Here is a 24,435-nt window from a genome sequence, read left to right as displayed (position 1 = left end):
AGTGTCCCGTGCATGCATGTAGTAATGCACTACACAAGGTGGGTAGAAGACCAGACTGACCTACTATTAAATGTACAAAGGCCACTCTCATGCCTTCTAACCCAGCAGTGTCTGCAACTACAGGCCAGTTTGGTGGACGATGGGAGAAAGATGGAGCAATGTGCTTGTGATGCACTCAGAAGACCAAGCGCTGGTTCACATATACATGTGTATTATGATAGTCAGCACTTGATTCCTTAAAGAATATGTTAACTGATTCTATCAAAAAGCATTGTGCTCGGGTGAGGTGAGAAAATGCAAAAGTTTTGTCTCTGGAGGTTCCGCTATGCAAATCACCACTTGATTCTGTGGTCATCAAGTGAGGAACGCACAAGTGCAAACCAACCCTAAGTTGACATGCAGAACTTTCAGTACTATAATGACCCTCTCTACCACTACACCACCATGTTTTTATGTCACCAATAGGGCTACTAGCATTATATGTTCCCTTTACACCAACACCATTGAAAACTAGGCATACCCTGTCATTTGGTACAAGGTTGCAATTCGTTCATATAAGCAACAATATCTGTTCTTCTTTCTAGGTGGCAAATTTGCTAAGGCTCTTCCAAATTCCTCAGATCAGCTATGCGTCCACCAGTGCCAAGCTGAGCGACAAGTCTCGGTATGACTACTTTGCCAGGACAGTGCCACCTGACTTCTATCAAGCAAAAGCAATGGCCGAGATCCTGCGGTTCTTTAACTGGACCTATGTGTCGACGGTCGCCTCCGAAGGAGATTATGGGGAGACAGGGATCGAAGCCTTTGAACAAGAAGCTCGCCTCCGGAATATATGCATTGCTACCTCCGAGAAGGTGGGCCGCTCCAATATCCGAAAATCCTATGACAGCGTCATCAGAGAGCTGCTCCAGAAGCCCAATGCCAAAGTGGTTGTCCTCTTCATGCGCAGTGACGACTCTCGGGAACTCATTGCTGCAGCCAACAGATTCAATGTTTCCTTTACGTGGGTCGCCAGCGATGGGTGGGGGGCACAGGAGAGTGTAGTGAAGGGCAACGAGCATGTTGCGTATGGTGCCATCACCCTAGAGCTGGCTTCCCATCCCGTTAAAGAGTTTGACCGCTATTTCCAAACCCTCGCCCCTTACACTAACCATCGTAATCCCTGGTTCAAGGACTTTTGGGAGCAGAAATTCCAGTGCAGCCTTCAGAACAGAAAAGGCCACCGGAAAGCTTGCGACAAACATTTATCCATCGACAGTTCCAACTACGAACAAGAGTCCAAGATCATGTTTGTGGTGAACGCAGTCTACGCGATGGCCCACGCCTTGCACAAAATGCAACGGACAATGTGTCCAAACACCACCAAGCTCTGTGACGCCATGAAGCACTTGGATGGCAAGAAACTCTACAAAGACTACCTACTGAAAGTCAATTTTACAGGTAAAACTCTCCTTTGGTGCTGCACTATAAAAAGAATGGTATAGTGGGAAACATTCCAAAAATCCATATAGTGCTATACCTTTATTAGGCCAACTCAACAATTACAAAACATGCACGCTTTCAAGATCTCTTCATCAGGCAAGGTGTTACAAAAAGCAGATCGGCAAAGGTGGAGATAACTAGGGATAGGGGAAGTCTGACTGGATGCTGTAGTCAGGGTGTCTGCATAGTTAGGGTGACCAGATAAAAAGGAGGACAGGGTTCCTGTATCTTTAACAGTTGCATAGAAAAGGGAATTTCAGCAGGTGTCATTTGTATATATGGAGAACCTGGTGAAATTCCCTCTTCATCACAACAGTTAAAGCTGCAGGTGCCCTGCCCTCTTTTAAATCTGGTCACTCCTATACCTTTAACTGCTGTGATGAAGAGGGAATTTCACCAGGTTCTCCATATATACAAATGACCCCTGCTGAAATTCCCTTTTCTATGCAACCGTTAAGGATACAGGAGCCCTGTCATCCTTTTCATATGGTCACCCTAGCATAGTCAGACCCTATTCAGACAACAAGCTAAGCCACAGTGGTTAAGCATGGTGAGTTAAACATTATGGCTTAGCGTGTTGTGTTAACCATGACTTCGTGCATCGTGTGAACCATTCCTAATTATGGTGGTTACAAAACCACTATTTAAACATACTGTCTAACAATTTACTGCAAAAGGGTTAGCGGCCTAACCATGGCTTAATGTGTTGACTGAATAGGCCCTCAGCATTTTAAGTTGAGGAGGAGGGCTTGTGAATACTCACATTTAATATATATTTTAATTTAAGATAGGGTGACCATATGAAAAGGAGGACAGGGCTCCTGTATCTTTAACAGTTGCATAGAAAAGGGAATTTCAGCAGGTGTCATTTGTATATATGGAGAACCTGGTGAAATTCCCTCTTCATCACAACAGTTAAAGCTGCAGGAGCTATACTGCAGCTATACTGTGACCAGATATAAAAGAGGGCAGGGCATCTGCAGCTTTAACTGGTGTGATGCAGAGGAAATTTAACCAGGTTCTCCATATATACAAACAACAACTGCTTAAATTCTCTTTTCAATACAACTGTTAAAGATACAGGAGCCCTGTCCTCCTTTTCATAGGGTCACCCTACTTAAGACTCTGACTATGCAGACATGCTGACTACATCATCCAGTCAGCCTTTTCTCCCACTACCACCAGCCCCATTTTTCATAACATCTCGCCCAACAAAGAGATCTGCAGATCTCAAAAGCTGGCATGGGTGTTTTTTTTAGTTGACCTAATGAAGGTAATACACTAATATGTATTTTGGATTCTTTTTTCTTGTGGCCAATATGGCTGCCTTTTTTTTTCTTTTGTGATGGCTTTTCTGTCATGTGTAGTAGAGAAAACAGCAGAGATGGGTAGAGAGGAAGCCAAGAATTGACCTGAGGGGGAGAAAGCCATTTGGGGTTCTAAAATGGGTTTGGCCCTCAGTTAGGGTGACCATATGAAAAGGAGGACTGGGCTCCTCTATCTTTAACAGTTGTACTGAAAAGGGAATTTCTGCAGGTGTCATTTGTATATATGGGAAACCTGGTGAAATTTCCTCTTCATCACACCAGTTAAAGCTGAAGGTGCCCTGCCCTCTTTTAAATCTGGTCACTCTAGTATAGCTCCTGCAGCTTTAACTGCTGTGATGAAGAAGGAATTTCACCAGGTTCTCCATATATACAAATGACACCTGCTGAAATCCCCTTCTCTATACAACTGTTAAAGATACAGGAGCCCTGTCCTCCTTTTCATATGGTCACCCAACCCTCAGTTCACTTGCTCACAGTGCAGGAAGCGATTTAACTGCCATCCTTTCCGCTAAGCCAAACCAACCCAAACCAGCATCCCCTTGGTAATTCCTTTTCTTTTCCTATCAAGACGGCCCAATAGGTCTAACTGTCCATCTTCCCCCTTCAGAAAATAGTCTCCACACATTCAAAGAATGGATGGAGGAGGCCCCACCCACTGGCCCCACCCACTGTGACTGCCCCTGCCAGCTCCACCCCCAAACCTTCACACATTGGGCAGAAGGCCTGAAAGGGAACCTACATGCCTTTAGTTGAAAGCATGTAGGGCATTTCTGCATGACTTTTTTTACTGAGGCTCCTGCTTCCAGAGTCTTTGCAGGATTAAGATTGGCTCTTTTACAGATCTTTTCCCCAAGGTTTTTCTTTCTCTGACTTTCTATGTGTTTCAGTATACAACCACTAGATGGTGTGGTGGTATAGCAGAATTGTGTCATTACGCTGAGTGTTTTATAGCACCATTCAGGATATACCCGTCTTTCCTCGTCAGAAAACGATAATGGTTGCAGAGCACAGGAGAGGCCCTAAAGGATGACAACATCATGTAAAGGACCCACAAACTACCCTGAGTGAGCGATTGTGAATGCACAATAAAAGCCTTGTGTAGAAAGGCTCGTAGACACCTCTACCCAATTGGGAACTCTGTGTGATGGGGCTCCTGATACAGCGGAGAAGCCTATGCTCATTCAGCCATTGATTAGTCCCAATCTACACACTGCATGGGGCCTAATTTCTGAACAGTTCTACACTCTTCTATAATTTCCATGTTGATGAAAGCTAGTACCAGAATTCATTGTCTTTGAAGCCAAGTGCTGATGCCATACCACTGCCAGTTTGAAGGGTTGGGGGCGGGGGGGGGGGGGTCCACTCTTGGCATTTTTTTCACTAACGTATTTTTGGCAAGCATCCTCTTAGGATAAAGCTCCGTGTCAAGTGTTGAATCCACTGGAAGTACTTCTTCCCAGTCTGGGAGATAGGCTCATTGCCTGTTCTGGATGAGGTTGCACTCCCTCTGAAAGATCAGGTTCGTAGTTTGGGAGGTACTCTTAGATCCATCTCTGTCGCTGGAGGCTCAAGTGGCCATGGCAGCTCAGAGTGCCTTTTACCATCTTCAGTTGGTTCGCCAACTACGGCCTCTCCTGGACAGGGTTAGCTTGGCCACGGTGGTACAGGCATTGGTAACCTCAAGATTGGATTACTGCAACGCGCTCTATGTGGGGCTGCCCTTGAAGCTGCTCCGGAAGCTGGAGCTAGTGCAGAATGCTGCAGCTCGGCTGTTGTCTGGAGCTGCCCCTTTCCAGCATGTAACTCTTCTGCTAAGGGAGCTGCACTGGCTGCCTATTCGCTACTGGGCCAGGTTTAAGGTTCTTGTACTTGTGTACAAAGCCCTAAACAACTTGGGACCAGGATACCTGAGAGAGCACCTTCTCCCCAACTAACCTGCCTGGGGTCACTGAGTTTCATCTGAGGGCCTGCTCCTGGTGGTCCCACATAGATCCATCCTCCGATTGGAGTCCACCAGGGGAAGAGCCTTCAGCATGATGGCTCCCATCCTGTGGAATTCCCTGCCTCTGGAGGCCAGGCAGGCGCCAACTTTGTACTCCTTTCAGTGCCTCCTGAAAACATCTTTATTCCAAGAAGCCTTTCCTTAATGTCCAGCCATGAGTCACTGTTTTTGCCTTTTTTAAAATCTGTTTTAAGTGTTTTATTCTGTTTTTTATTTTCATTCTATCTTGTACACCGCTCCGAAATTTTCAATGGGAAGCGGTATATAAATATTGTAAATAATAATAAATAATAATAATCCAACTAGGGGGCCACAAATGCACTGAGTGAGTTACCACCGCCAAGGGCCTTTTTTAATCTAGCAGAAACCTGTGCCCTTATCTGGAGCCTGGAGAATGGCAGGGGCTTTCCCTGACCTCACGTGGACTTCAAAGAGGCTCAAAAATCAGCAGTAAGGCATCTTGCTCCTCTCTTAGCTTCTCTGAGGCCCATCACAACTGGGACAAGATACCACCCCCACCCACCCAGCTTGGGCCTCAGAGGGGTTTGCAGCAGTTCCAAAGCTCAGTATGACAACAGGGGTGGGGAAAGACAGGAGTGGGGACAGTCACAATGTCTACGGACCCCTTTATCTGTCTATCATATAATTATTAGAACATATTTCATAGAATTGGGGGATCTTGGGGGTCATCTACTTCAACCCCCCTGCTCAAGGCAGGATCAGCAAAGCCAGATGCAACTCTGACAGCCTTTGCTTTAATACCTCCGGCAAAGGAAAGTCCACCACCCTCAGACAGTCTGTTCCACTGTCCAAGAGGTCTTACCATGAGGGAGTTTCTCCTTAGGTTTAGCTAAAATCTGCTTCCCTGCAATGTCCACCCATTGGTTCTTGTCCTGCCTTCTCGTCCTGCTCCATTTGTATTATATATTCAAAATATGGATCTCCCAACTTTCCTGGTGCAGTTCAAGGTGGCTAAGGGCAGATACCATAAATGGCAATCATTGATCCTGAAAGGTGGTTTACAAACATATTAAGGGTGCATTCCTATGGGAATGGCCTTCAGGCTACAAACGTGGAGACTTAGGGCCATCCAACGCAGAGTGGGAGGAGCATGGAGGCAATCTTTACCTCTGAGCTCCTCCTGCTTTGCATTTCAGCTAGACAGGCTGTTTTGTCCATCTAACTGGGGCATTGGGGAGGGGGAAGGAAGGAGGCTGAGGATGCCAGAGGATCCCTCTTAAGCCACAGTTCCCTCTCCTGCCCACTCATGGGAATGTCCCCTTTTCCTTTCCTCCAAAGGTCAATTTTGCAACCTTGGAGCAGCCAGAGCAATTCTCTCCGCACCGGCTGTGAGGAGGGTGGAGGGGAGGGGAGTGGGTGAACAGCTTGGACTCCTGGATCCGAGGACAGGGTGCTGACTCCAACCTCACATCCAGGAATCCCGTCTAGGGCCCATTAGATTGCTCTCTAAGCAAACAAAGAAAACCAGAAAGCCACCAAAAGTGCAAGCCAGCAAATAAAAGCAATTAAAAATAGCAGCAAATATAAAGGAGACAGAAGGATTATGGCAAGCATCTAAAGGCCAAATGCCTTCCTAAACAGGACGGTCTGAACACTGAGGCAGAAGGACAGCAAGAAAGAGGGTCTATCATGCACATATGATAATTATAATACCCCTGAATCTTCTCGTCTGTCTCCAGAATCGAAGTGCAATGCATGAGTCTATTACGTGTGGCTTGTTTTTACTATTCTGCCCACAAATACTAGATCTGATCTATGGCTGTCTAGCGCCTCGCTGGGGAGATTTATTTATTTATTTATTTATTTATTTATTTATTTATTTATTTATTTCCCTGGCAAATGAGAGTATGAATTATTCAACAAAATAGGTCCCAATAAGTCTGCATAATCAGGGGTTTCAGGTGTCGGATTAACTAGCTTTGACAATTTATTATGGATCATTTTTGCCATTTGATTCGGCGTTGCTAGATAATCAATATTTCACAACACACGGCGCCCTGCAGGGCAGTTTGCAATGATGAGATCTATTGATTCAGTATGCTGACAACATTTGACATTATCTGCAGCATTGGTGACGAATTGGTTGTAGCTCATTGTGACAATGACCTAATCCTGCGCACTTTAATGTGTACACAAATTCTATTGATTTTAAAGAAACTTATGTATAAGTAACTAAGCACAGGGAGGCAGTCTTGAATGGCAACATTACATCCTTGTGATCTAGCATAAAGTGTTCTTGAAATATGGTGTGAAATTCACTGGATATTTTTCCGCTAGCAATATAATCATAATCCAATCTTGTAATATATATATCGCATAGGTCAGGCTTGTAAATTACAATGTGCTGTCTTGAGTGTAATTCATCTCCAGGAAACCAGGCAATAAAGCTTTACACAAGTTGGCTCTTCTTTGGGTCTCACATAAATAACAGAGCTATGTGTAGGCAAGTGGGCTAGTAAATTTTGGAGCCCTTTATTCATGGCTCATATTCCTCTTCTTTTTTCAGCTACTGGTAGATGAACGTCAAAACATATGACAAGCATTACAGAGACTATGACTTATAATAGGTAAAACACTAACCCTGCTAGTACCACGCCTAACTGCCTTTTATTTCTTAAAACTAAGAGTTGGCTTATACCTTTATAATCTGACAATGGTAAACCAGTGAAAGTCTTTGAGTAGCAATCTGTGTGGATGCAGCGAAGTGCTTGAAAGCTATATTTAATGCCTGTCCATTTCTCCTAAAATATCCATTTTGTATGCAGTTTTCCCTAAAACCCAATTTTTACACTATTTCCCCTAAATATCCATTTTTGTATGCATTTCCTTCTGATATGTACATTTTTGCATACATCCTTGAGCTAAAAACTGTATAACACAGTTCAGAGAAGGGTAACTATTCTGATCCATATCTTAGTCTGGGAAGTGTGAATTAGGTCAGTTTACTTAAAAATGCAGACCAAATGAAATCCACCCCATCTTTTCTGAAACCTCATGATATAAATCAGGGAGGGGAGTGCTTTAATCACATAGCATGTATCCCTCTGAGCCTTGTCCTTATGTCCCGAATATTATCAGCCTCTAGACCTGGTCATTTTCCTTTTGTTTTAGACTGTTTTGTGGAGTGTTCCTTTTATTTTATAAACTAATTTTTTTCCTGCATACCTGGGGAGACTTCCAAGCATGAAAGACCATGATCTTATCTGTGGTGGCCCCATTTCACTGCCTAGCCAGTGTCTACTCCAGTATCACCAGAAGGAATGATGAACTCCTTATCTACCTATTGATCTAAAAGCCAGTTTTTGACATTCCAACATGGCGAAGAAGAAGCCAGGATGGAGATATACAGTTAGGACCAGGCTTAACTCTCAATGGCTGCAGGCGTCCCAAGCAGGAAACAGGTGTTGCCCCCTCCACCAATGATGAGACTAAGTACACCCCTTTATTGTTTCTTAGTAAGTTATCATACACTTCTATGGAGAAGGTATAAAGCATAGCACTTAGGGATGCTGTTGCAGATAGGGCAAAACCTGCCCACCTGCCCTGACACTGGGTAGTTGATGGAGATCCAGCATGACAGGTGAAGGTGTATAATGGATCTCCATCAGCAGAGCACACTGATTCCCTGCCCACCTTGGGTAGCCACTTACATATTGCCCAGAAACAGGACCCAATTTGCAAAACCTTTACATATGCAAATTTGCATGTATAGGTGCACATTTAGAAATAACAATGACAATTTAAATGGAAATACAACAGATCTCACCATAGAAGAGAACAGTGGCCGGGTGACCCGTATCCAAGTGTTAACTGTTGATGGGCAAATTCATGTTCCCTGTCCTCCTTTCTTAGGGTTCTTTGATTTTAAACCAGACTTGGACTGGACAGCCCATCAAACAAGACAGCTTGTTACAGAGGGCAATCCCCTGCTAGGTCTTCAGAAGAGAGGATTGTCCTTTGTAAAGTAGGACACTTGGCCACCATGCAGCCACCACTAGGGGAACACTGTAACTAGAACCCCCTCCTTCCCATTCCAAACGCAGCATCACAGTGACAGTGATTTTTTACTAATTGATGTTTTTTATTTATTTATTTATTTATTTATTTATTTATTTATTACATTTATATCCTGCCTTTTTTCCTCCAAGGAACCCAAGGTGGCATACATAATCATTATCTTCATCCTCTCCATTTTATGATCACAACAACAACCCTGTGAGGTAGGTTGGGCTGAGAGTCTGTGACTGGCCCAAAGTCACCCAGTGAGCTTTCATGGCCAAGTGGGGACTAGAACTCGGATCTCCCAACTCCCAGTCCAACACCTTAGCCACTACACCGCACTGCTCATGTTTATGAGCAGTTAACTTTTTCAGTGGAATGGCTATGGTATACAAAGAGTCCAGTCGCACATTTACGTCTAGATTAATGAGTAGCCCTGAAAAGGATGCATATTTTGCCTGCTATGAGAGTTTGAATTTTTTCAAAACTAGAGGCACAGCATTTCATTACTAATCAGTTAGATTAGTCTCTGGCTCAGTTTAAAAGGTGGCCCAATTAAACAAGCAGAAGATATGTAATTATTTTAAATAGAAGGATTTACACAAACTACAACTATCAGGCACCATCTTAGAAAAGGCATTCTCCCTTCTTGTTTATGTGTGTGAATTATATAAAAGCAAAGCAAGTATGCTTTCTTCCCCATCCACCCTTTGGAACAACTCATTTGCAAATCCGTGCAGTTTCCATGAATCAATCAACCAATTAATGCACAGTCCTATGCTTACTTACTCAAAATAAGTCAGCATGAACGCTCGGAAACATTAAGTGGGCTTTAGTTCCAGGTGCTTGTATACAACAGCCTCTTCTTATCGGATGCCCTCCAAAAGTGTTGGACTCAAATTCCCATCATCCCCAGCCATCATGCTAGCTGGGGACAATGGGAATTGTAGTTCAACACATCTGGGAGGGGCAGGGATAGAAAAGTCTGGTATTCAGGATGACAGCGAGTGCGGCATAGTGGTTGAAGTGTCAAATAAAGACTAGGAATGTCAGAGAAATCCATTTGGAGGTGGGAGTTCAATGAGTTCTCTGAAGCTCAGCCTCCTGGACTTCAATTCTGTTCCTGCTGCAGCGCAGTGAACCGGGCCAGTTCACGGGTTTTCCTAGGAATTTTTGAATTTGCACAAATTACAACTGAATTTCCTTTGCATTTGCGCAAATTACAACTGAATTTGCACAATTTACACCCAGGTTTGCACAGATTATGTTCAAATTTGTACACATGATGCAAATTGTGTCTGAATTTGCATGATTTGCATGAATTTCACCATCATTTGCACAAAATCGGCCATAATTTGTGCAAATTGCTCAGGTATTTGTGCAAATTGCAGAGCCTCCCCACCTCTCATGCACAAAAACTTTGCAGAGTTCAAGGAACAGCTCGCAGCTTGGCTCACAACCTCAAAGAATGCACACTGTAGAACTCCATTGAACCAAAAAAGAACCAGATCTCCCAGTAATGGACATCCCTAACTAGGGCCAGATGCACACCTTGTGTCAAATCATTAGGAATGTGGAATAAAAAGCAGGAAATAACACTATGAAAGCAGTATATGGAATGTGGATTGGGCCCCAACAGTTATCAGTGCACTTCAATACCACTATAAAGCAGTAGTGCAGACCTAGCCTTAGGGCTCATCTACACCAAGCAGGATAGTCTACTATGAAAGCAGTATTTATTTATTTATTTATTACATTTTTATACCGCCCAATAGCCGAAGCTCTCTGGGTGGTTCACAAAAATTAAAACCATAATAAAACTACCAACAGGTTAAAAACACAAATACAAAATACAGTATAAAAAGCCCAACCAGGATAAAACCACGCAGCAAAATTGATATAAAATTAAAGTACAGAGTTAAAACAGTAAAATTTAAACTTAAGTTAAAATTAAGTGTTAAAATACTGAGAGAATAAAAAGGTCTTCAGGTGGCGATGAAAAGAGTACAGTGTAGGCGCCAGGCAGACCTCTCTGGGGAGCTCATTCCACAACCGGGGTGCCACAGCGGAGAAAGCCCTCCTCCTAGTAGCCACCTGCCTCACTTCCTTTGGCAGGGGCTTACGGAGAAGGGCCCCTGTAGATGATCTTAAGGTCTGGGCAGGTCCATATGGGAGGAGGCGTTCCTTCAAATAACCTGGCTCCAAACCGTTTAGGGCTTTGAATGTCAATCCCAGCACTTTGACTTGGGCCCGGACCTGGACTGGCAGCCAATAAAGTTGTAAAAGGACTGGCGTAATGTGGTCTCGCCGGCCAGTCCCTGTTAGTAGGCGGGCTGCACTGTTTTGTACCAGCTGAAGTTTCCAGACCGTTTTCAAAGGCAGCCCCATGTATAACGCATTGCAGTAATCCAAACAAGAGGTTATCAGAGCATGGATAACTGTAGCTAGGCTATCTCTGTCCACATAAGGGCGCAGTTGGTATATCAACCTAAGCTGATAAAAGGTGCTCTTTGCCACTGAGTTCACCTGTGCCTCATAGTTCTGGATCCAAGAGCACCCCCAGACTACGGATATATATAAAAGGCTGGAGCCACACTACTGCTTTATAGCGGTATTGAAGTTCACTGCAGGATCTACACTATTGCTTTAGAGTGGTGATGAAGTGCACTGACAACTGTTGGGGCCCATGACACATCTACACCAAGCAGGATATAACACGATGAACGTGGTATCTGGCATGTGTCAATGGGCCCCAACAGTTGTCAGTGCACTTCAATACCGCTATAAAGCAGGAGTGTGGCTCCTGCCTTTTACATAACGCTTTCATAGTGGAATATCTGCTTGGTGTAGATGAGCCCTATGTCTTTGTCTAACCTACATCACAGGTTTGATGTCAGAATAGCATGGTGTGTTTAGCACCATAAATGCTGTACTGTGATCCTTGGAGGAAGGGGCATAATCTGAATGAAAGAAATTTAATTTCTTTAAAAAATGTTTGCAGCCTCAAACCCCCATGATTACTTGACAACGTTTTCCGTAACCTGGGTGACAGCCCTACTTGAAACATCTCAGTGTCAAAGCATGCCATTGTGCTCAGTTGGTGTTCCAAGCGCAGAGCGAAACAGCTGAACCGTTTGAAACAGCATTGCTTACTCTGGGCACAATACAACTTGCACAAAGTGCATCCCGGCAGGATGAACAATGGCGCAGCGCTTGAGTTCCATCATTTCCCCAGTAACCGAACCCTAGCTCCGTGGGTGAACTTGCTCTCACATTCTGACTGCCTCTCCCTCCACGCCCCAGAAGAATCAGGTGAGAGCAGCAACAAAGCTGACACACAAACCTCACAAGCGCAGAGAGCACTGCTGAATATTTTAGAGCTGCGAGGGAGAACGCCACCTTGCCATCTGTGTAGGAAGAGTGGAGTACAGATGGACAGGACTGGCAAGCGAAGGATTGGATGGCAATTATTCTTCCTTTGCTGTCTCACCTGTCAACACTCGAGAGCTGATAGTCCTGTTCCCAAAGCTTCCGAGCAAATCCTGATCTTGGGTGGGGAAGAAACCTTGCAGAGTTTGTCCAGAGTTCCCTGCCTTGTGCCTTGTCTCATTTCTAAACAAAACAACCCCTTCCCACACAGACACACACACACACACACACAAATCACCATTTGCTATCATCTTCCTGACAGCCCACAGATCTACCTGTCCTTTCTAATCCTGACTGCTTCAGTGCAAACCGACATCTGCGTTTGTTTTCCTGACATTTCCTTGGATTTCAGTGGAACGGCTGGCTTTCTCTTGATTTATAGTGCTGGGTTTAAAAATAGCAGCAAAGGCATTTGCAGTTATTTGTCTTTGTAATTTAGACCATTAGCTTCACCCAGAATGTTCAATCACACCCTCACCAGCATGGAGATCCCACGCTTTTCATTTAAAACAGGTCACCAATCAATTAACTGCTTAAAAGCAAAATGAAGTACAAAATCTCTGATCAGGTGGCTGACCTAAAAGCAGATCCGGAGAATTTTGTGTGTAGATTACAGTGCTGGGGGTGTACAAGTCAGCTTTCTTGGGAACCTTCAAAACAACATAAAAAACGCAAGTAGATTGATAAGTGCATTGATGGCCAGAACCTAGAGCTTGCCTGAAACATGGGTTGTATCCATTTGGATCCCCTGGACCCTCCCTGTGCATTCACATGATGCACAGGGGATCCCGGGATCAGGGACAGATGTTCCCTCCCTTGCCCCAGGATCTCACCCTACCCTTTAGGCCCGGCTGAGCCCGAGACCGTGGAATGTGTGGCCGGGCACCGTGATTTGTCCCAGCTCCTCGCAATTCCTCGTGAGGAGCCGGGACCTGCGCACATGGCGTAGCGTTCCTCAGGAGCCCTGCGCCCATCAGGGCTGGGCTTGGAGGAGCGGGGAAAGTAATTATTTTAAAAAAAAATCACTTACCTTTTGCGCATGAGCGTTCGTGCGCTGCTGGCCCTTTAACCGGAAAAAAATGGCGGGCGCAACACCTCTCCATCTGAGGTCATTGCGCACCGCGTGTGAACTGAGGGGGAGATCTCGCGATGAAAAAATCACAAGATCTTCACCCCTCCATCCCGCTAGACCGCTAAGACTAGCTAAGGCCATAGACTAACACTAGTTACAACTCATACTCAGTTATTGCTCTTGCAGTTCTGTGAACCAGTATAAGGGATGTAATTTACCTAATTCAAATTAGTGGGCTGCCATTGCTTTCAATCAGTGGATGACTACTCATTTTTTCTTCCAATACTTCTACCAGGAAATAGTTCAAGAACCATGATGGGATCTCTTGACAACTTTTTCTTTCCTTAAAAGCAGATGTTGCAGGAGGTGAATTGGGGGCCGTGGTGCTAAGAGAGGGTGACTAACCCTTCAATCCTGAGTAATCATGATCCAGTCCAGCATGCCTCTGGAGCAGTTCATTCCAGATTTGATTAACACTGTGTTGTTTCTATTGAGATTCTTGAAGCCTTTGTTCCAGCTTCAATATGATTTCTTTGCTTTATTTATCAGTTACTTTCTCTACTCTAAAGTGATGTGCAAAATTTAAAATTTACACACACACACACACACACACACACACAAAACCACCCTCATTTAGGTACAATAAAATGTAAATAGAATATACATACTTGAAGTGCAGTGGGCAGACTAAAAAGCTTAAATAACACATTCCAGTAGAGCCACTAGTCATTAAAAATGATACTCAAAATAAATGCTCAGATCGAGTAAAGAAGATCTGTGTACGGAATCAGCTTTCCGCATGCACAGTCAAGCCAATCTGTGTGCCCAGTTCAAGCCACATGATAAGACTCATCTGAGGCCTCAGCTAGATGAGGGAGTGAAAGGGCGATGATTGCGCAATTTTATGATTGCGACATCGTTGCCCTCATTTACACGCGACGCGCGACATCACAGCCGCCATTTTGTTTTCATTTTTAAAGGAGAAGGAGCGCTCGTTTGCAAAATAGTAAGTTTTTTTAAAAAAAATAATTTTCTCGCTCCCCTGCATCCCAGCCTAAGGAGCTCTGTGCCCCATGCCCGGCTCCTGGCTCCTCGCGGTTACTCACAAGGAGCCAGGACAAACCGTGACACCCTGCCACACATTCCACGGTCTCAGGATCAGCCTGGGACTGCAGAAAAACTGGGCTAGAAGGATAGGGCAAAATCCCAGGGAAATGGAGGGATCATCCCTCCCTGCCCCCAGGATCCCCTGTGCATTATCTGGACGCACAGGGATGATTCCGGGGCGATCCCCGGGATGAGCCCTCGTCGAGCCATGGCCTGAGTGCAACTGAACTCTCTGAGTACATCTTTTAGTTTGCATTTTCTCATGCACATCTCCATCCAGAGACTCCAGCTGTTGCGTGTGCATCTAGTTCCCCACACACCTGGAGTTGTATAGAGGAAAAGTTTAGCATAAGGTTGAAAAGCAGTAGCCACCAAATAGGAAAATGATTCCTTCCGGCTTCTTCATTGGTTTTAGCAGCTGATTTTCCTCCTTTCCCTGGATTTGCCTTTTCTGTGAGCCATTTTGTCATAGAGGTAAAATGTCCCCGTTATTCAAATAGCACCACTTGCGGCTTTACTTTAGAGTTGCACCAGCTCTTCCTGAGATTTGTATTTTGACAATAAAAGTGCCACTTCTGAGGATGTGAAGCTTTCTCTTAAGAAAAAAGCAGCATTCTCCTAAAGGGGGTGATCACAATTCATTGTGAAATCATGAAGCCTCCCCAGCCCAATCTACACCGAGCAGGATATAACACTTTAAAAACGTTATGAAAACGGTATATGTAATGTGTCCTGGGCCTGAACAGTTGTCATTAACCATTATAAATCATTATAAGCAGTAGTGTAGATCCTGCCCCCGTCTCTTTGCCAAGGACTGGTCGAGAAAGAGGGAAGGGTCGCAAAGGGCATGGCGGATGTGGTAATCAGCAAAACGCACATCATTTCTCCAAGGTATCCAAGAGTTTCACACTGGAGCTCAGTCTGGCTTGCGTCCATATCGGACTGAGAGTTCTCTTCTTCTTTTTCACTTCCAAGTGGCAATCATTAAGTCCTTCGGCATGTACTTGGGTGTACATTCAAATGCACATGATCTCCTCTCATTGATGAAAACATGTGGGGGCACACTTATGAAAAAGCACACCTTTTTTCATGCATAATTTTCGAAGGAATCCGTTTTTTGGACTGCACTTCTTCCTCCTGCCCTCACGAACAGCATTGCAAACTCAGGAATGTATGAGCTTTGATCATAGATTACGTTTGTGTTCATGTTCAGGAGGTGCAAATGGGAAAATTCTTCATACATCCCCAGTTGGGTCCAGAGACACCTCGTTTAGCCTGCAGGATTTTCTTCAGTCTAAACATGCATAGGATTGAGGCCTTAAAGTAGCTATTGCCCATTTAAAGGCACCAACGAGAAGGGGTCAGCAGCGTGATCCCTTCCCATTTCTTTCCAAGTGCTTTGCCAAGAAAGGGAGCAGGCCAAACTGAGGACTGTGCTGGAGATGGATTTTAGAGGAGGGGTCAACTGTTTCTTCAAAGGAAGCCCTCCTTTCAGATTAATCCTACTTTATTTTCCATAGAATTATATTTATTTATTTGGTGAAGAGCAGTAAAACAGCAGTTTCTGCAGCTGAAACTCTCCCCACAGCCTGAGTTCGATCCCAGTGGAAGCTGGTTTCAGGCAGCCAGCTCAGGTCGACTCAGCCTTCCATCCTCCTGAGGTCGGTAAAATGAGTACCCAGTTACCTGGGGGAAAGGTAATAACAGCCGGGGAAGGCAACGGCAAACCACCCCGCTATAAGGCCTGCCAAGAAAATGTCAGCGAAAGCTGGCGTCCCTCCAAGAGTCAGTAATGACTCAGTGCTTGCACGAGAGGTTCCTTTCCCTTTCTTTATTTATTCCATTTCTATACTGCCCAATAGCCGGAGCTCTCTGGGTGGTTCACAAAAATTAAAAACATTCAAAGTATAAAACAACAGTATAAAACCATAATATAAAATACAATATAAAAGCTCAACCAGGTAAAAACAGCAGCAATGCAAAATTACAATTTTAAAACACCAAGTTAAAATTTATTTATGGACTGTTAAAATGCTGGGAGAATAAAAAGGTCTTCACCTGGCGTCTAAAGGCATATAATGTAGGTGCCAAGCGAACCTCCTTAGGGAGCTCATTCCACAGCCGGGGTGCCACAGCAGAGAAGGCCCTCCTCCTGGTAGCCACCTGGCTCACTTCGTTTGGGAGGGGCTCACGGAGAAGGAGGCCAGTTTTGAGGGCACACCTATTGGTAGATGTCAGCCTGCTCCCTCTTTCATGAGTTGAATTAGGGATACAAAATCATAGATGAAAAAGAAGGGGCAAAGAGAAAAAGTATTTCTCATTACTTTTTCGAAGTGGCATTGGCATGCCACTGTACAAAACCCGTACTCATCAAGAGTTGCAGCATGGAGCAATTTCAGTGGCCAAGATGTAGTAGCCACTAACATAGAAATGCCATACTCAACCAGGAACCAGTGTCCTTTGGATTGCATAATCTTACTCACGAGTAATGCTTTTAGGAACAAGACATTTGTTCAACATGAGCAAAGTGCTTTGGAAGCCAGTCGATTCAGAGCTAAATTTACCTCATGCAGCTCCTTAAAAAGAACGCAAGAGCCATGCTGGATCAGACCACGGGGCCATTATAGTCACACAATAACATAGCTGTCCACAGAAAACCACAAATAAGACATGAGTGCACCAGAAATGTGCTTGTGGCGTATTTTTCTTCACTAACCCTCAGCCCTGCCCATTCTCAGCTTAAAAAACCAAAAAAAAGAGAAAAACCCACCACAAAACCCTCTCTTCCCTTTTACTTGTGGGATTTGCTGGACTTCAAGAGGTGAAAAAACATGCCTTGAGAGCCCATTTCCATGGTAACCACTTCATTCAGGTAGGAAAGTAAATAGGAGTCATTGGCCTGCAGCACACATTCATCCCCATGCTTCTGAGCGCACGCACACACACACACAAAATTTCTATGCCATATACACTAGCTGAACTCTTCAGCTGAATTTCAATTAGCTTTTTTTTAAAAAAAAAAAAAGGTGTCAAAATACTCAAAGTAAATGTGAAATAAAATTAACTATTGAAACCATTGTTCTGTGCCAGATGTGACCCAGGCCATTGCTAGACGAGGAGTTAGCGCGGTGTGAGGCCCGGTCTCCCTGCTGTGCATCCAGATGACGCACAGGGGATCCCGGGGTCAGGCCAGGCTAAGTCCTCCCTTGACCCGGGATAAGCGGATCCGCTTATTGCCCGGCTTTTCCGCAGCCCTGGGCTGGGGCCGGGGCTGCGGAAGGTCTAGCAGGGTCCGTGGCTTTTCCCGGCTGCTTGCTTACTCATGAGTAGCCGGGAGAAGCCACGCACTGGGCACAGCATTCCATAGGAGCGCTGTGCCCATTGGGCCAGGGGGGGGGAAATCACGGGGGGGAGATGGGGGCCGGGGGAAAGAGCGGACCCAGCAGGAGAGGGGGGAAGAAGAATGGGGACAGGCATGGAGGACATGGGGGAGAACAGGGACAGGCATGGCGGACGGGGACAGGGCATGGCGAGCGGGACGGGGGACGGGCATGGCGAGTGCGGACGGGGGACAGGGCATGGCAAGCAGGGACGGGGGACGGGCATGGCACGCGGGGACAGGAGACAGGGCACAGCGAGCGAGGATGGAGGACAGGCATGGCGAGCGGGGACAGGGGACAGGGCATGGCGAGCGAGGATGGGGGACGGGCATGGCAAGCGGGGACGGGGGACGGGCATGGCAAGCGGGGACGGGGGGCGGGCATGGCAAGCGGGGACGGGGGACAGGCATGGCGAGCGGGGACAGGAGATAGGGCACGGCGAGCGAGGATGGGGGACGGGCATGGCAAGCGGGGGGACAGGCGAGCGAGCAGGCAGGGGGGCATCAGGCATTCTGGGGGGCAAATCAGGGGCAGGGGGAGCGGGGAACCCTTTATTTTTTAAAAAAAATACTTACTGTTCCGTTGGTGCGCTCCTGCGCACATGGCCCTTTAAAGGAAAAAATGGAGGACGCGACGGGGCTTCCCTCGGCCCCGTCGCGTCTTACGTGTGGATGGGGCCTACAGGCCGCGCCACTTCTAGCACGGCCTAGCCCCTCCTCCCACACGGATTATCTGGTAGGTCTAGCAAGGCCCCCAGCTTCAAACTGTAAACAGGAGTTGTCATGCAGTAAAAGCAGCTACACCCTTCTCATACCCGAGTGAGAACTCAGGCCTCAGTCTAACACCCTTGCTTTCAACCCATTGAGGCTGGGGACCCACCCTTAACTTCAGCCTGCAACATGGGACCCACCTTTCAGGTTTTGCCCCATATTAACATCTTCCTCTTTCTCTCCCCATTTCTCCCTCAATCTTTCCAGCGGGGGTGGAAAGCCAGTGTGTGTGTGACCCAGTTGGGGATCATGACCCACCACTTGAAGGCTGACGGTCACACATTGTCATGAACGTCACGAAAGGGTTGGGTATGCTTAGCCTGGAGAAGAGAAGATCAACAGGAAGTAGGAGGGCACTCTTCAAGAATCTGAAGGGTTGTCTTGCAGACAAAGGAGCAGGCTTGTTCATTGTTGCTCTAAAGGGCAGGAGGACTAGCACCAATGGGTGGAAATTGCAGCGAAGCATATTTCTATTATACACATTCAGAGAAATTACTGAAGAGTAAGAACTGTTCGACACTAGCACAGTCTGCCATGGGTGGTAGTAATGGGCTCTTCTTCACTGGAATATTTAAGCAGAGGCTGGGTGGGCATCGGTCAGGGGTACTGTAGTTGCATTCTGCATTGTAGATCCTGCTTTGAGCAGGGAGTTGGACTAGATTATCTCCAAGGTACCTTCCAACTCTATTATTCTATGAACAATATATATGAGAAGCTGCTGAGAACATCCCTTTCTTTCCACATTTCTGATTTGGGTGCAAAAGTCACCTACACTTCCTAGGGTAATATCCAATTATTTCCATGGTATAAATAAATATTAGAGTAAGCTGAGACCAGTGGAGGCTGGTGGCTGATTTCAGTGGGCCTATGAATCCATCCTGGGTTTCAGTCAGAACAAGCCAGAACTCTAAAGGAGCTCTCCAAGGTACTGAACCACTTTTGGGGGTTGGATTCTGCACCTTGGATACCCCCGTTAGACTTTTGACTAAAATCCAGAATGGGATTCTTGGCTTCATTGAAATTGGAACTCTACTGGCTGAGACTATTTATGTAGTTTTATTTTGTTAGCCCACACCCCTAAAAAGTACAGTAGTTTTCAATGTGTATGATTTTTTTAATAGCCCCCTTGAAATTCTGTTTTTCGTCCAAGTTTGGGATACAAAAGCCTGCTCTCAAAGACCAGAGCCTAATAATAATAATAATAATAATAATAATAATAATAATAATAATAATAATATATTTCTTACCCACCTCTCCACTTGGATTGAGGCAGGGAACAACAGCAAATATAAAACACATAAAAACTAATTAAAAACATAGTATACATGATTAAAACATCATGAAAACTAGGGGTGTGCACGGACCCCCCACTCCGCTTCACTTTCAGATCTGCCATTTTCGGATCGGGCCGCTCCGCCCTGCCCCCACTCCGCCTGTGCCCACTCCGCTCCGCTCGGAGCTCCGGATCTGGATCGGAGCTCCGTTCCCCCCCCATGGGGGGGTTACCGGGCCCTGCCGCCATCGCCGCCCATGTGGCGATGGCGGCAGAGCCCGGTAAGGGACCAAGGGAGAGGGGGACCTTACCTGCCTCCGTCCGCGGTCCGTCGCCATCTTCAATTGAGCCCGCGGTTCCACCAGGAAGTCTGGGCCGCAAGCGGCCCAGACTTCCTGCTGGAACCACGGGCTCAATTGAAGACGCTGACGGACCGCGGACGGAGGCAGGTAAGGGAGAGGAGGGCGGGGGGGTTACCGGGCCCTGCCACCATCGCCGCCCATGCGGCGACGGCGGCAGAGCCCGGTAAGGGACCAAGGGAGAGGGGGACCTTACCTGCCTCCGTCCGCGGTCTGTCGCCGTCTTCAATTGAGCCCGCGGTTCCACCAGCAAGTCTGAGCCGCAAACGGCCCAGACTTCCTGGTGGAACCGCGGGCTCAATTGAAGACGCTGACGGACCGCGGATGGAGGCAGGTAAGGGAGAGGAGGGCGAGGGGGTTACCGGGCCCTGCCGCTGTCGCCACATGGGCGACAGCGACAGCGGCAGGGCCCGATAAACCCCACTTACCTTTCCGGCGGAGCTCCGGATCGAGGCGAAGGATCCGCCTTCACCTCGATCCTCTCCGCCACGCTCCGCCGGCCCCCCAATCCTCTTCGCCTCCACCTTAAGGGCAGGCGAAGCCCCCCGCTCCGTTCCTGCTTCTCCGGTCCGATTAGAAACGGAGCACATCCCTAATTAAAACATCCTAAAAACTTTCTAAAATTCCACTGGGGAAGAACTTTTCTGAGCAAGGACTTTGGGTGAGCTAGTTCAAGGATTACACAACACCGGAGCCTTAAAAAAACAACAGCCCTTTGGAATCTCCTGTGCAGCTCCTTGTAAATAGCACTTTATTTACTGATGTACTGATTTATTACTCAAACGTATATACTGCTTTCTACAGAGGCATCAAAGTGGTGAACATAAAGTGTAGTGCCATCAAAGCAACATTAAAATATAACAATAAAACAAGATGATCAAAAGGTAAATAATAGTAAAACTGTATATTCTACTGTGTGATACACATCATGGTTGACTGGAACACACTTCAGGGAAAGCCTAGGTGACAAAATGAGTCCTGCGAAGATGTCTAAACATCAGAACTGGTGGGGGGCTGTCTAATGACAGCTGGTAAAGGTGTTCCAGAAGATGCGTACTGCAACACTAAATGTTCTAATGCAAGTGTTCCTGAGATGAACCTCAGGAGAACCTGTTGATCTCTGATATCAGGCATGGACATAACAGGTGAGGCAATCCCTAAGGCAACTGGTCCCAAGTTGTGTAGCACTTTGTGTCCCAGAGGGATGACCCAAAATAGCAAAATGGGTTTCATCTCATTTGTATATCAATTTGACAATACAATTTCCCCCTGTTGAATATCATCAACTTCATTTTGTTTTTGTTGGGGTTTTTTTTTTAAAAAAAAAACACCAACCAATGGTCATCACAAATCGCAGGTTCACTGTTGAATATACACATTTCAACAAAAACATGGAAGCCTACAAAAATCCTGTTCAGCGCTATTCAAAGGTTACCTTATTGCTAAGAAAATGAAATTAAAGCCAGTACTGGTGAAACATAATCCCACACGCATAGCTTGTGGAGGGATACATACATTGGGGCTGCAGTATTACAGCCAGCCAAAGACTGGTGAAGAGACTTAGGGCAAGGCTAGACAGGGCGATATCCCAGTGATCCCCCCGGGATCACATGACGCACAGGGCATCCCAGGAGCAGAGAAGAAAGATCCCTCCCTCGGCCCGGGATATTGCCCTACAGATTAATTCCAATTTTTCTGTGGTCACGGGATGATCCTGAGACCGTGGAACATGTGGCCCACTGTCACTGGTATGTCCTGGCTCCTCATGAGTAAACACGAGGAGCTGGGAACCGGGCATGGGGCGTGGAGCTCCTCAGGAACTGTGTGCCCATTGGGGGAGGGGTCGGGGGAGGGTTTTTTAAAAACAACAACAACCAACTTGCCTGTCGTTCGAGCGCTTGTGCGCTCCTTTTCCTTTTAAAAAAAATCCAAAATGTCGGTCGCAATGTTGCGTGATGCATGTAGACGAGGGTGACGATCTTGCAATCATAAAATTGCAAGATCATCGCCCCCCGCCCCCCTCATCTAACCATGCCCTTAGGAAGTGGCATAAGTGGGAAGGAGGTCTGTGGGTGGGATGACACCTAGGCCACCGGAGTGTCCCCCAGCATTCCCTGAAAGCTCCACCATCGTAGATGTCCTTTGGGTAGTGGTGGCAGAATGGGGTATTCCAGGCGTTTATCAGGGGCATATTGGAGGCAGTGGGTCCATAGGACTCAAAGCTTCCTCCTTTTCTGAAGTTGTTCTCCCATCATTATTTCCCACCCATTAGAGTCAACAGGAAGGACAATGAAAAATTCTGCCCAAACTCCTCCCACCCTGGGCTCCGCAAGCCATCAGGATTGCAGATACGGGGGTTACGGTGCCACAGAATCTCTCCCTGCACAACCCTCACACAACACACAAAGGAAGTGTTTTGGTGTGGGCCTTTGAAGCCCTTGTAGATTTGGAGTACATACATTAGTATGGAAGCCTTGAGGCTTCTGCTCAGCTCCCTCTGAGCAGTGTTTATGTCTAGACCTGAGCCAAAAAAAGAATGAACATTTAAAAGGGCAGTTAATCACAGTTCGGATGGGAAGCTTTACTTGGTGTGAAAAATCCATGGGAAGTAGGCTGCAATGGAATCATTTGATTTTTTTTTTAAAAAAAAAATACTTATCATTTAATTTTAAAAAATAAATGGTATGTTATTTTTGAAACAAAGTGAGAAATACAGACAACAAAAAGGGAATAATACTACATAGTCTTAGGCAGGATCTACACCAGCAGTCCCCAACCTTTTCGGCACCAGGGACTGATTTTGTGGAAGACAATTTTTCTACGGACCGGGGGTGGGGGGTTGAGGGGATGGTTTTGGGAAGGCCCCCCCCCGCCCCCCGCCCCCACTCCAGCGTCATGACTTCGGTTAGGGCAAGAATTGAGAGTGGGCAGCTAAAATATTTTAAACGAATCGCCAACTTGCAAAATGAGCGTCTTCCTACTAAGTGTTTTCTAGAAATGGATAACAATTGTCATTGGACAGCAATATTCCAAAAGCTCCTGTATAGTTATCATCTCCCTGAATTGAAGTTTGCTCTAAGCATGGATAAGAAGCAACTAAGGGATTGGTGTTGTTGGATAGATTCCAGGAGGGACCTGCAACTTATTAAAAATTCTAAATTCTCTCGGTGGTTCCCTCTTCTAAAAACAGAACACTATAGAGCATGTTATCTGTCCAAATTGAGGCCCCTGCCCCTGAGAAATGCTTTCATTGAATTGAGGTTTCAAGTGATGCCAACTGCAGTGCTGGATGGACGCTACCACAAGGTACCATTTGAATCGAGATTATGTATCTGTGGTCAACAACAAGTGGAAGACATAGCACACTATATGTTAACTTGCCCTCTGTATAGGGACCCAAGAGAGAGACTCTTGAAACCGCTGCTGACATACGGAGGCAGGAATGGCCAAGCAGAAACAGTTCTCTTCCTCCTTAGCGATACCAACAGTTATGTCACTCATAAAGTGGCCCTGTTTGCACTGGCAGCGAAAAAGATTAGGAAGAGAGAACTAGAGAAAATTGCTATAAACTGCCACAGAGACTCAGAGTGTTGAGCTAAAGGAGAGCTTTCGTCACAGTAAATTTAAAGTTGTCTGTATGGTTCTCTTGGTTATTTTAAACTGTTGTGTACTTTTATAGCTGTATGCTTTTCTATGGATGTATTTGTCATGGCCTTCGGCTAGCACAATAAGCTGATGATGATGATCTGATGATGACTTTGCTTCTGCTAGGCGGGCGCCCAGCCGAAGCGAAGCCAGGACGCTGGGGCGGACGGGCGACTTCGGAACGGTGCGCCCGGAAGTCGCTCTCCCTGAGCGGCTTCCGGCCGGGCGCGCTGTTCCGAAGCCGCCTGCCTGGCTTCGCTTCGGCTGGGCAGGCGAGATGGCACCCCGCGCCCAGGTACGCTGGGGTGGGGGTGGGTGGGTGAAAGCAGATCACCTACATGGCCTGGTTCCTAACAGGCCACGGACCGAGACCAGTCCGTGGCCCGGGGGTTGGAGACCTCTGATCTACACTACTGCCTTATAATGGTATTGACAACTGTTGGGGCCAAGGACACATTCCATATACCATTTCCAAACCGCTTTCGAAGTGTTACCGTATATCCTTATTGGCATAGATCTGGCTAGAGCACTGATTAAGGGGGAAAGAAATGTATAGTACAACCCTATG

The 24,435-nt window shown here is 46.3% G+C and overlaps 1 protein-coding gene across 2 annotated transcripts in view; it reads left to right on the top strand.

The window, feature by feature from the left end:
* GRM3 (glutamate metabotropic receptor 3) overlaps positions 1-24,435 on the top strand; it is a 68,451-nt gene that overhangs the window by 16,993 nt on the left and 27,023 nt on the right. For both annotated transcript variants that reach the window (XM_063134306.1, XM_063134305.1), the window contains exon 2: positions 585-1,440. In XM_063134306.1, coding sequence (XP_062990376.1) covers positions 585-1,440 — 856 coding nt within the window. The remainder of the gene's footprint in view (positions 1-584; positions 1,441-24,435) is intronic.

The sequence above is a fragment of the Elgaria multicarinata genome, chromosome 9 (assembly GCF_023053635.1).
Source record: "Elgaria multicarinata webbii isolate HBS135686 ecotype San Diego chromosome 9, rElgMul1.1.pri, whole genome shotgun sequence".
Classification (NCBI taxonomy): domain Eukaryota; kingdom Metazoa; phylum Chordata; class Lepidosauria; order Squamata; family Anguidae; genus Elgaria; species Elgaria multicarinata.
The sequence above is the reverse complement of the archived record's forward strand: the minus strand, read 5'-3'. Positions and strand labels throughout refer to the sequence as shown.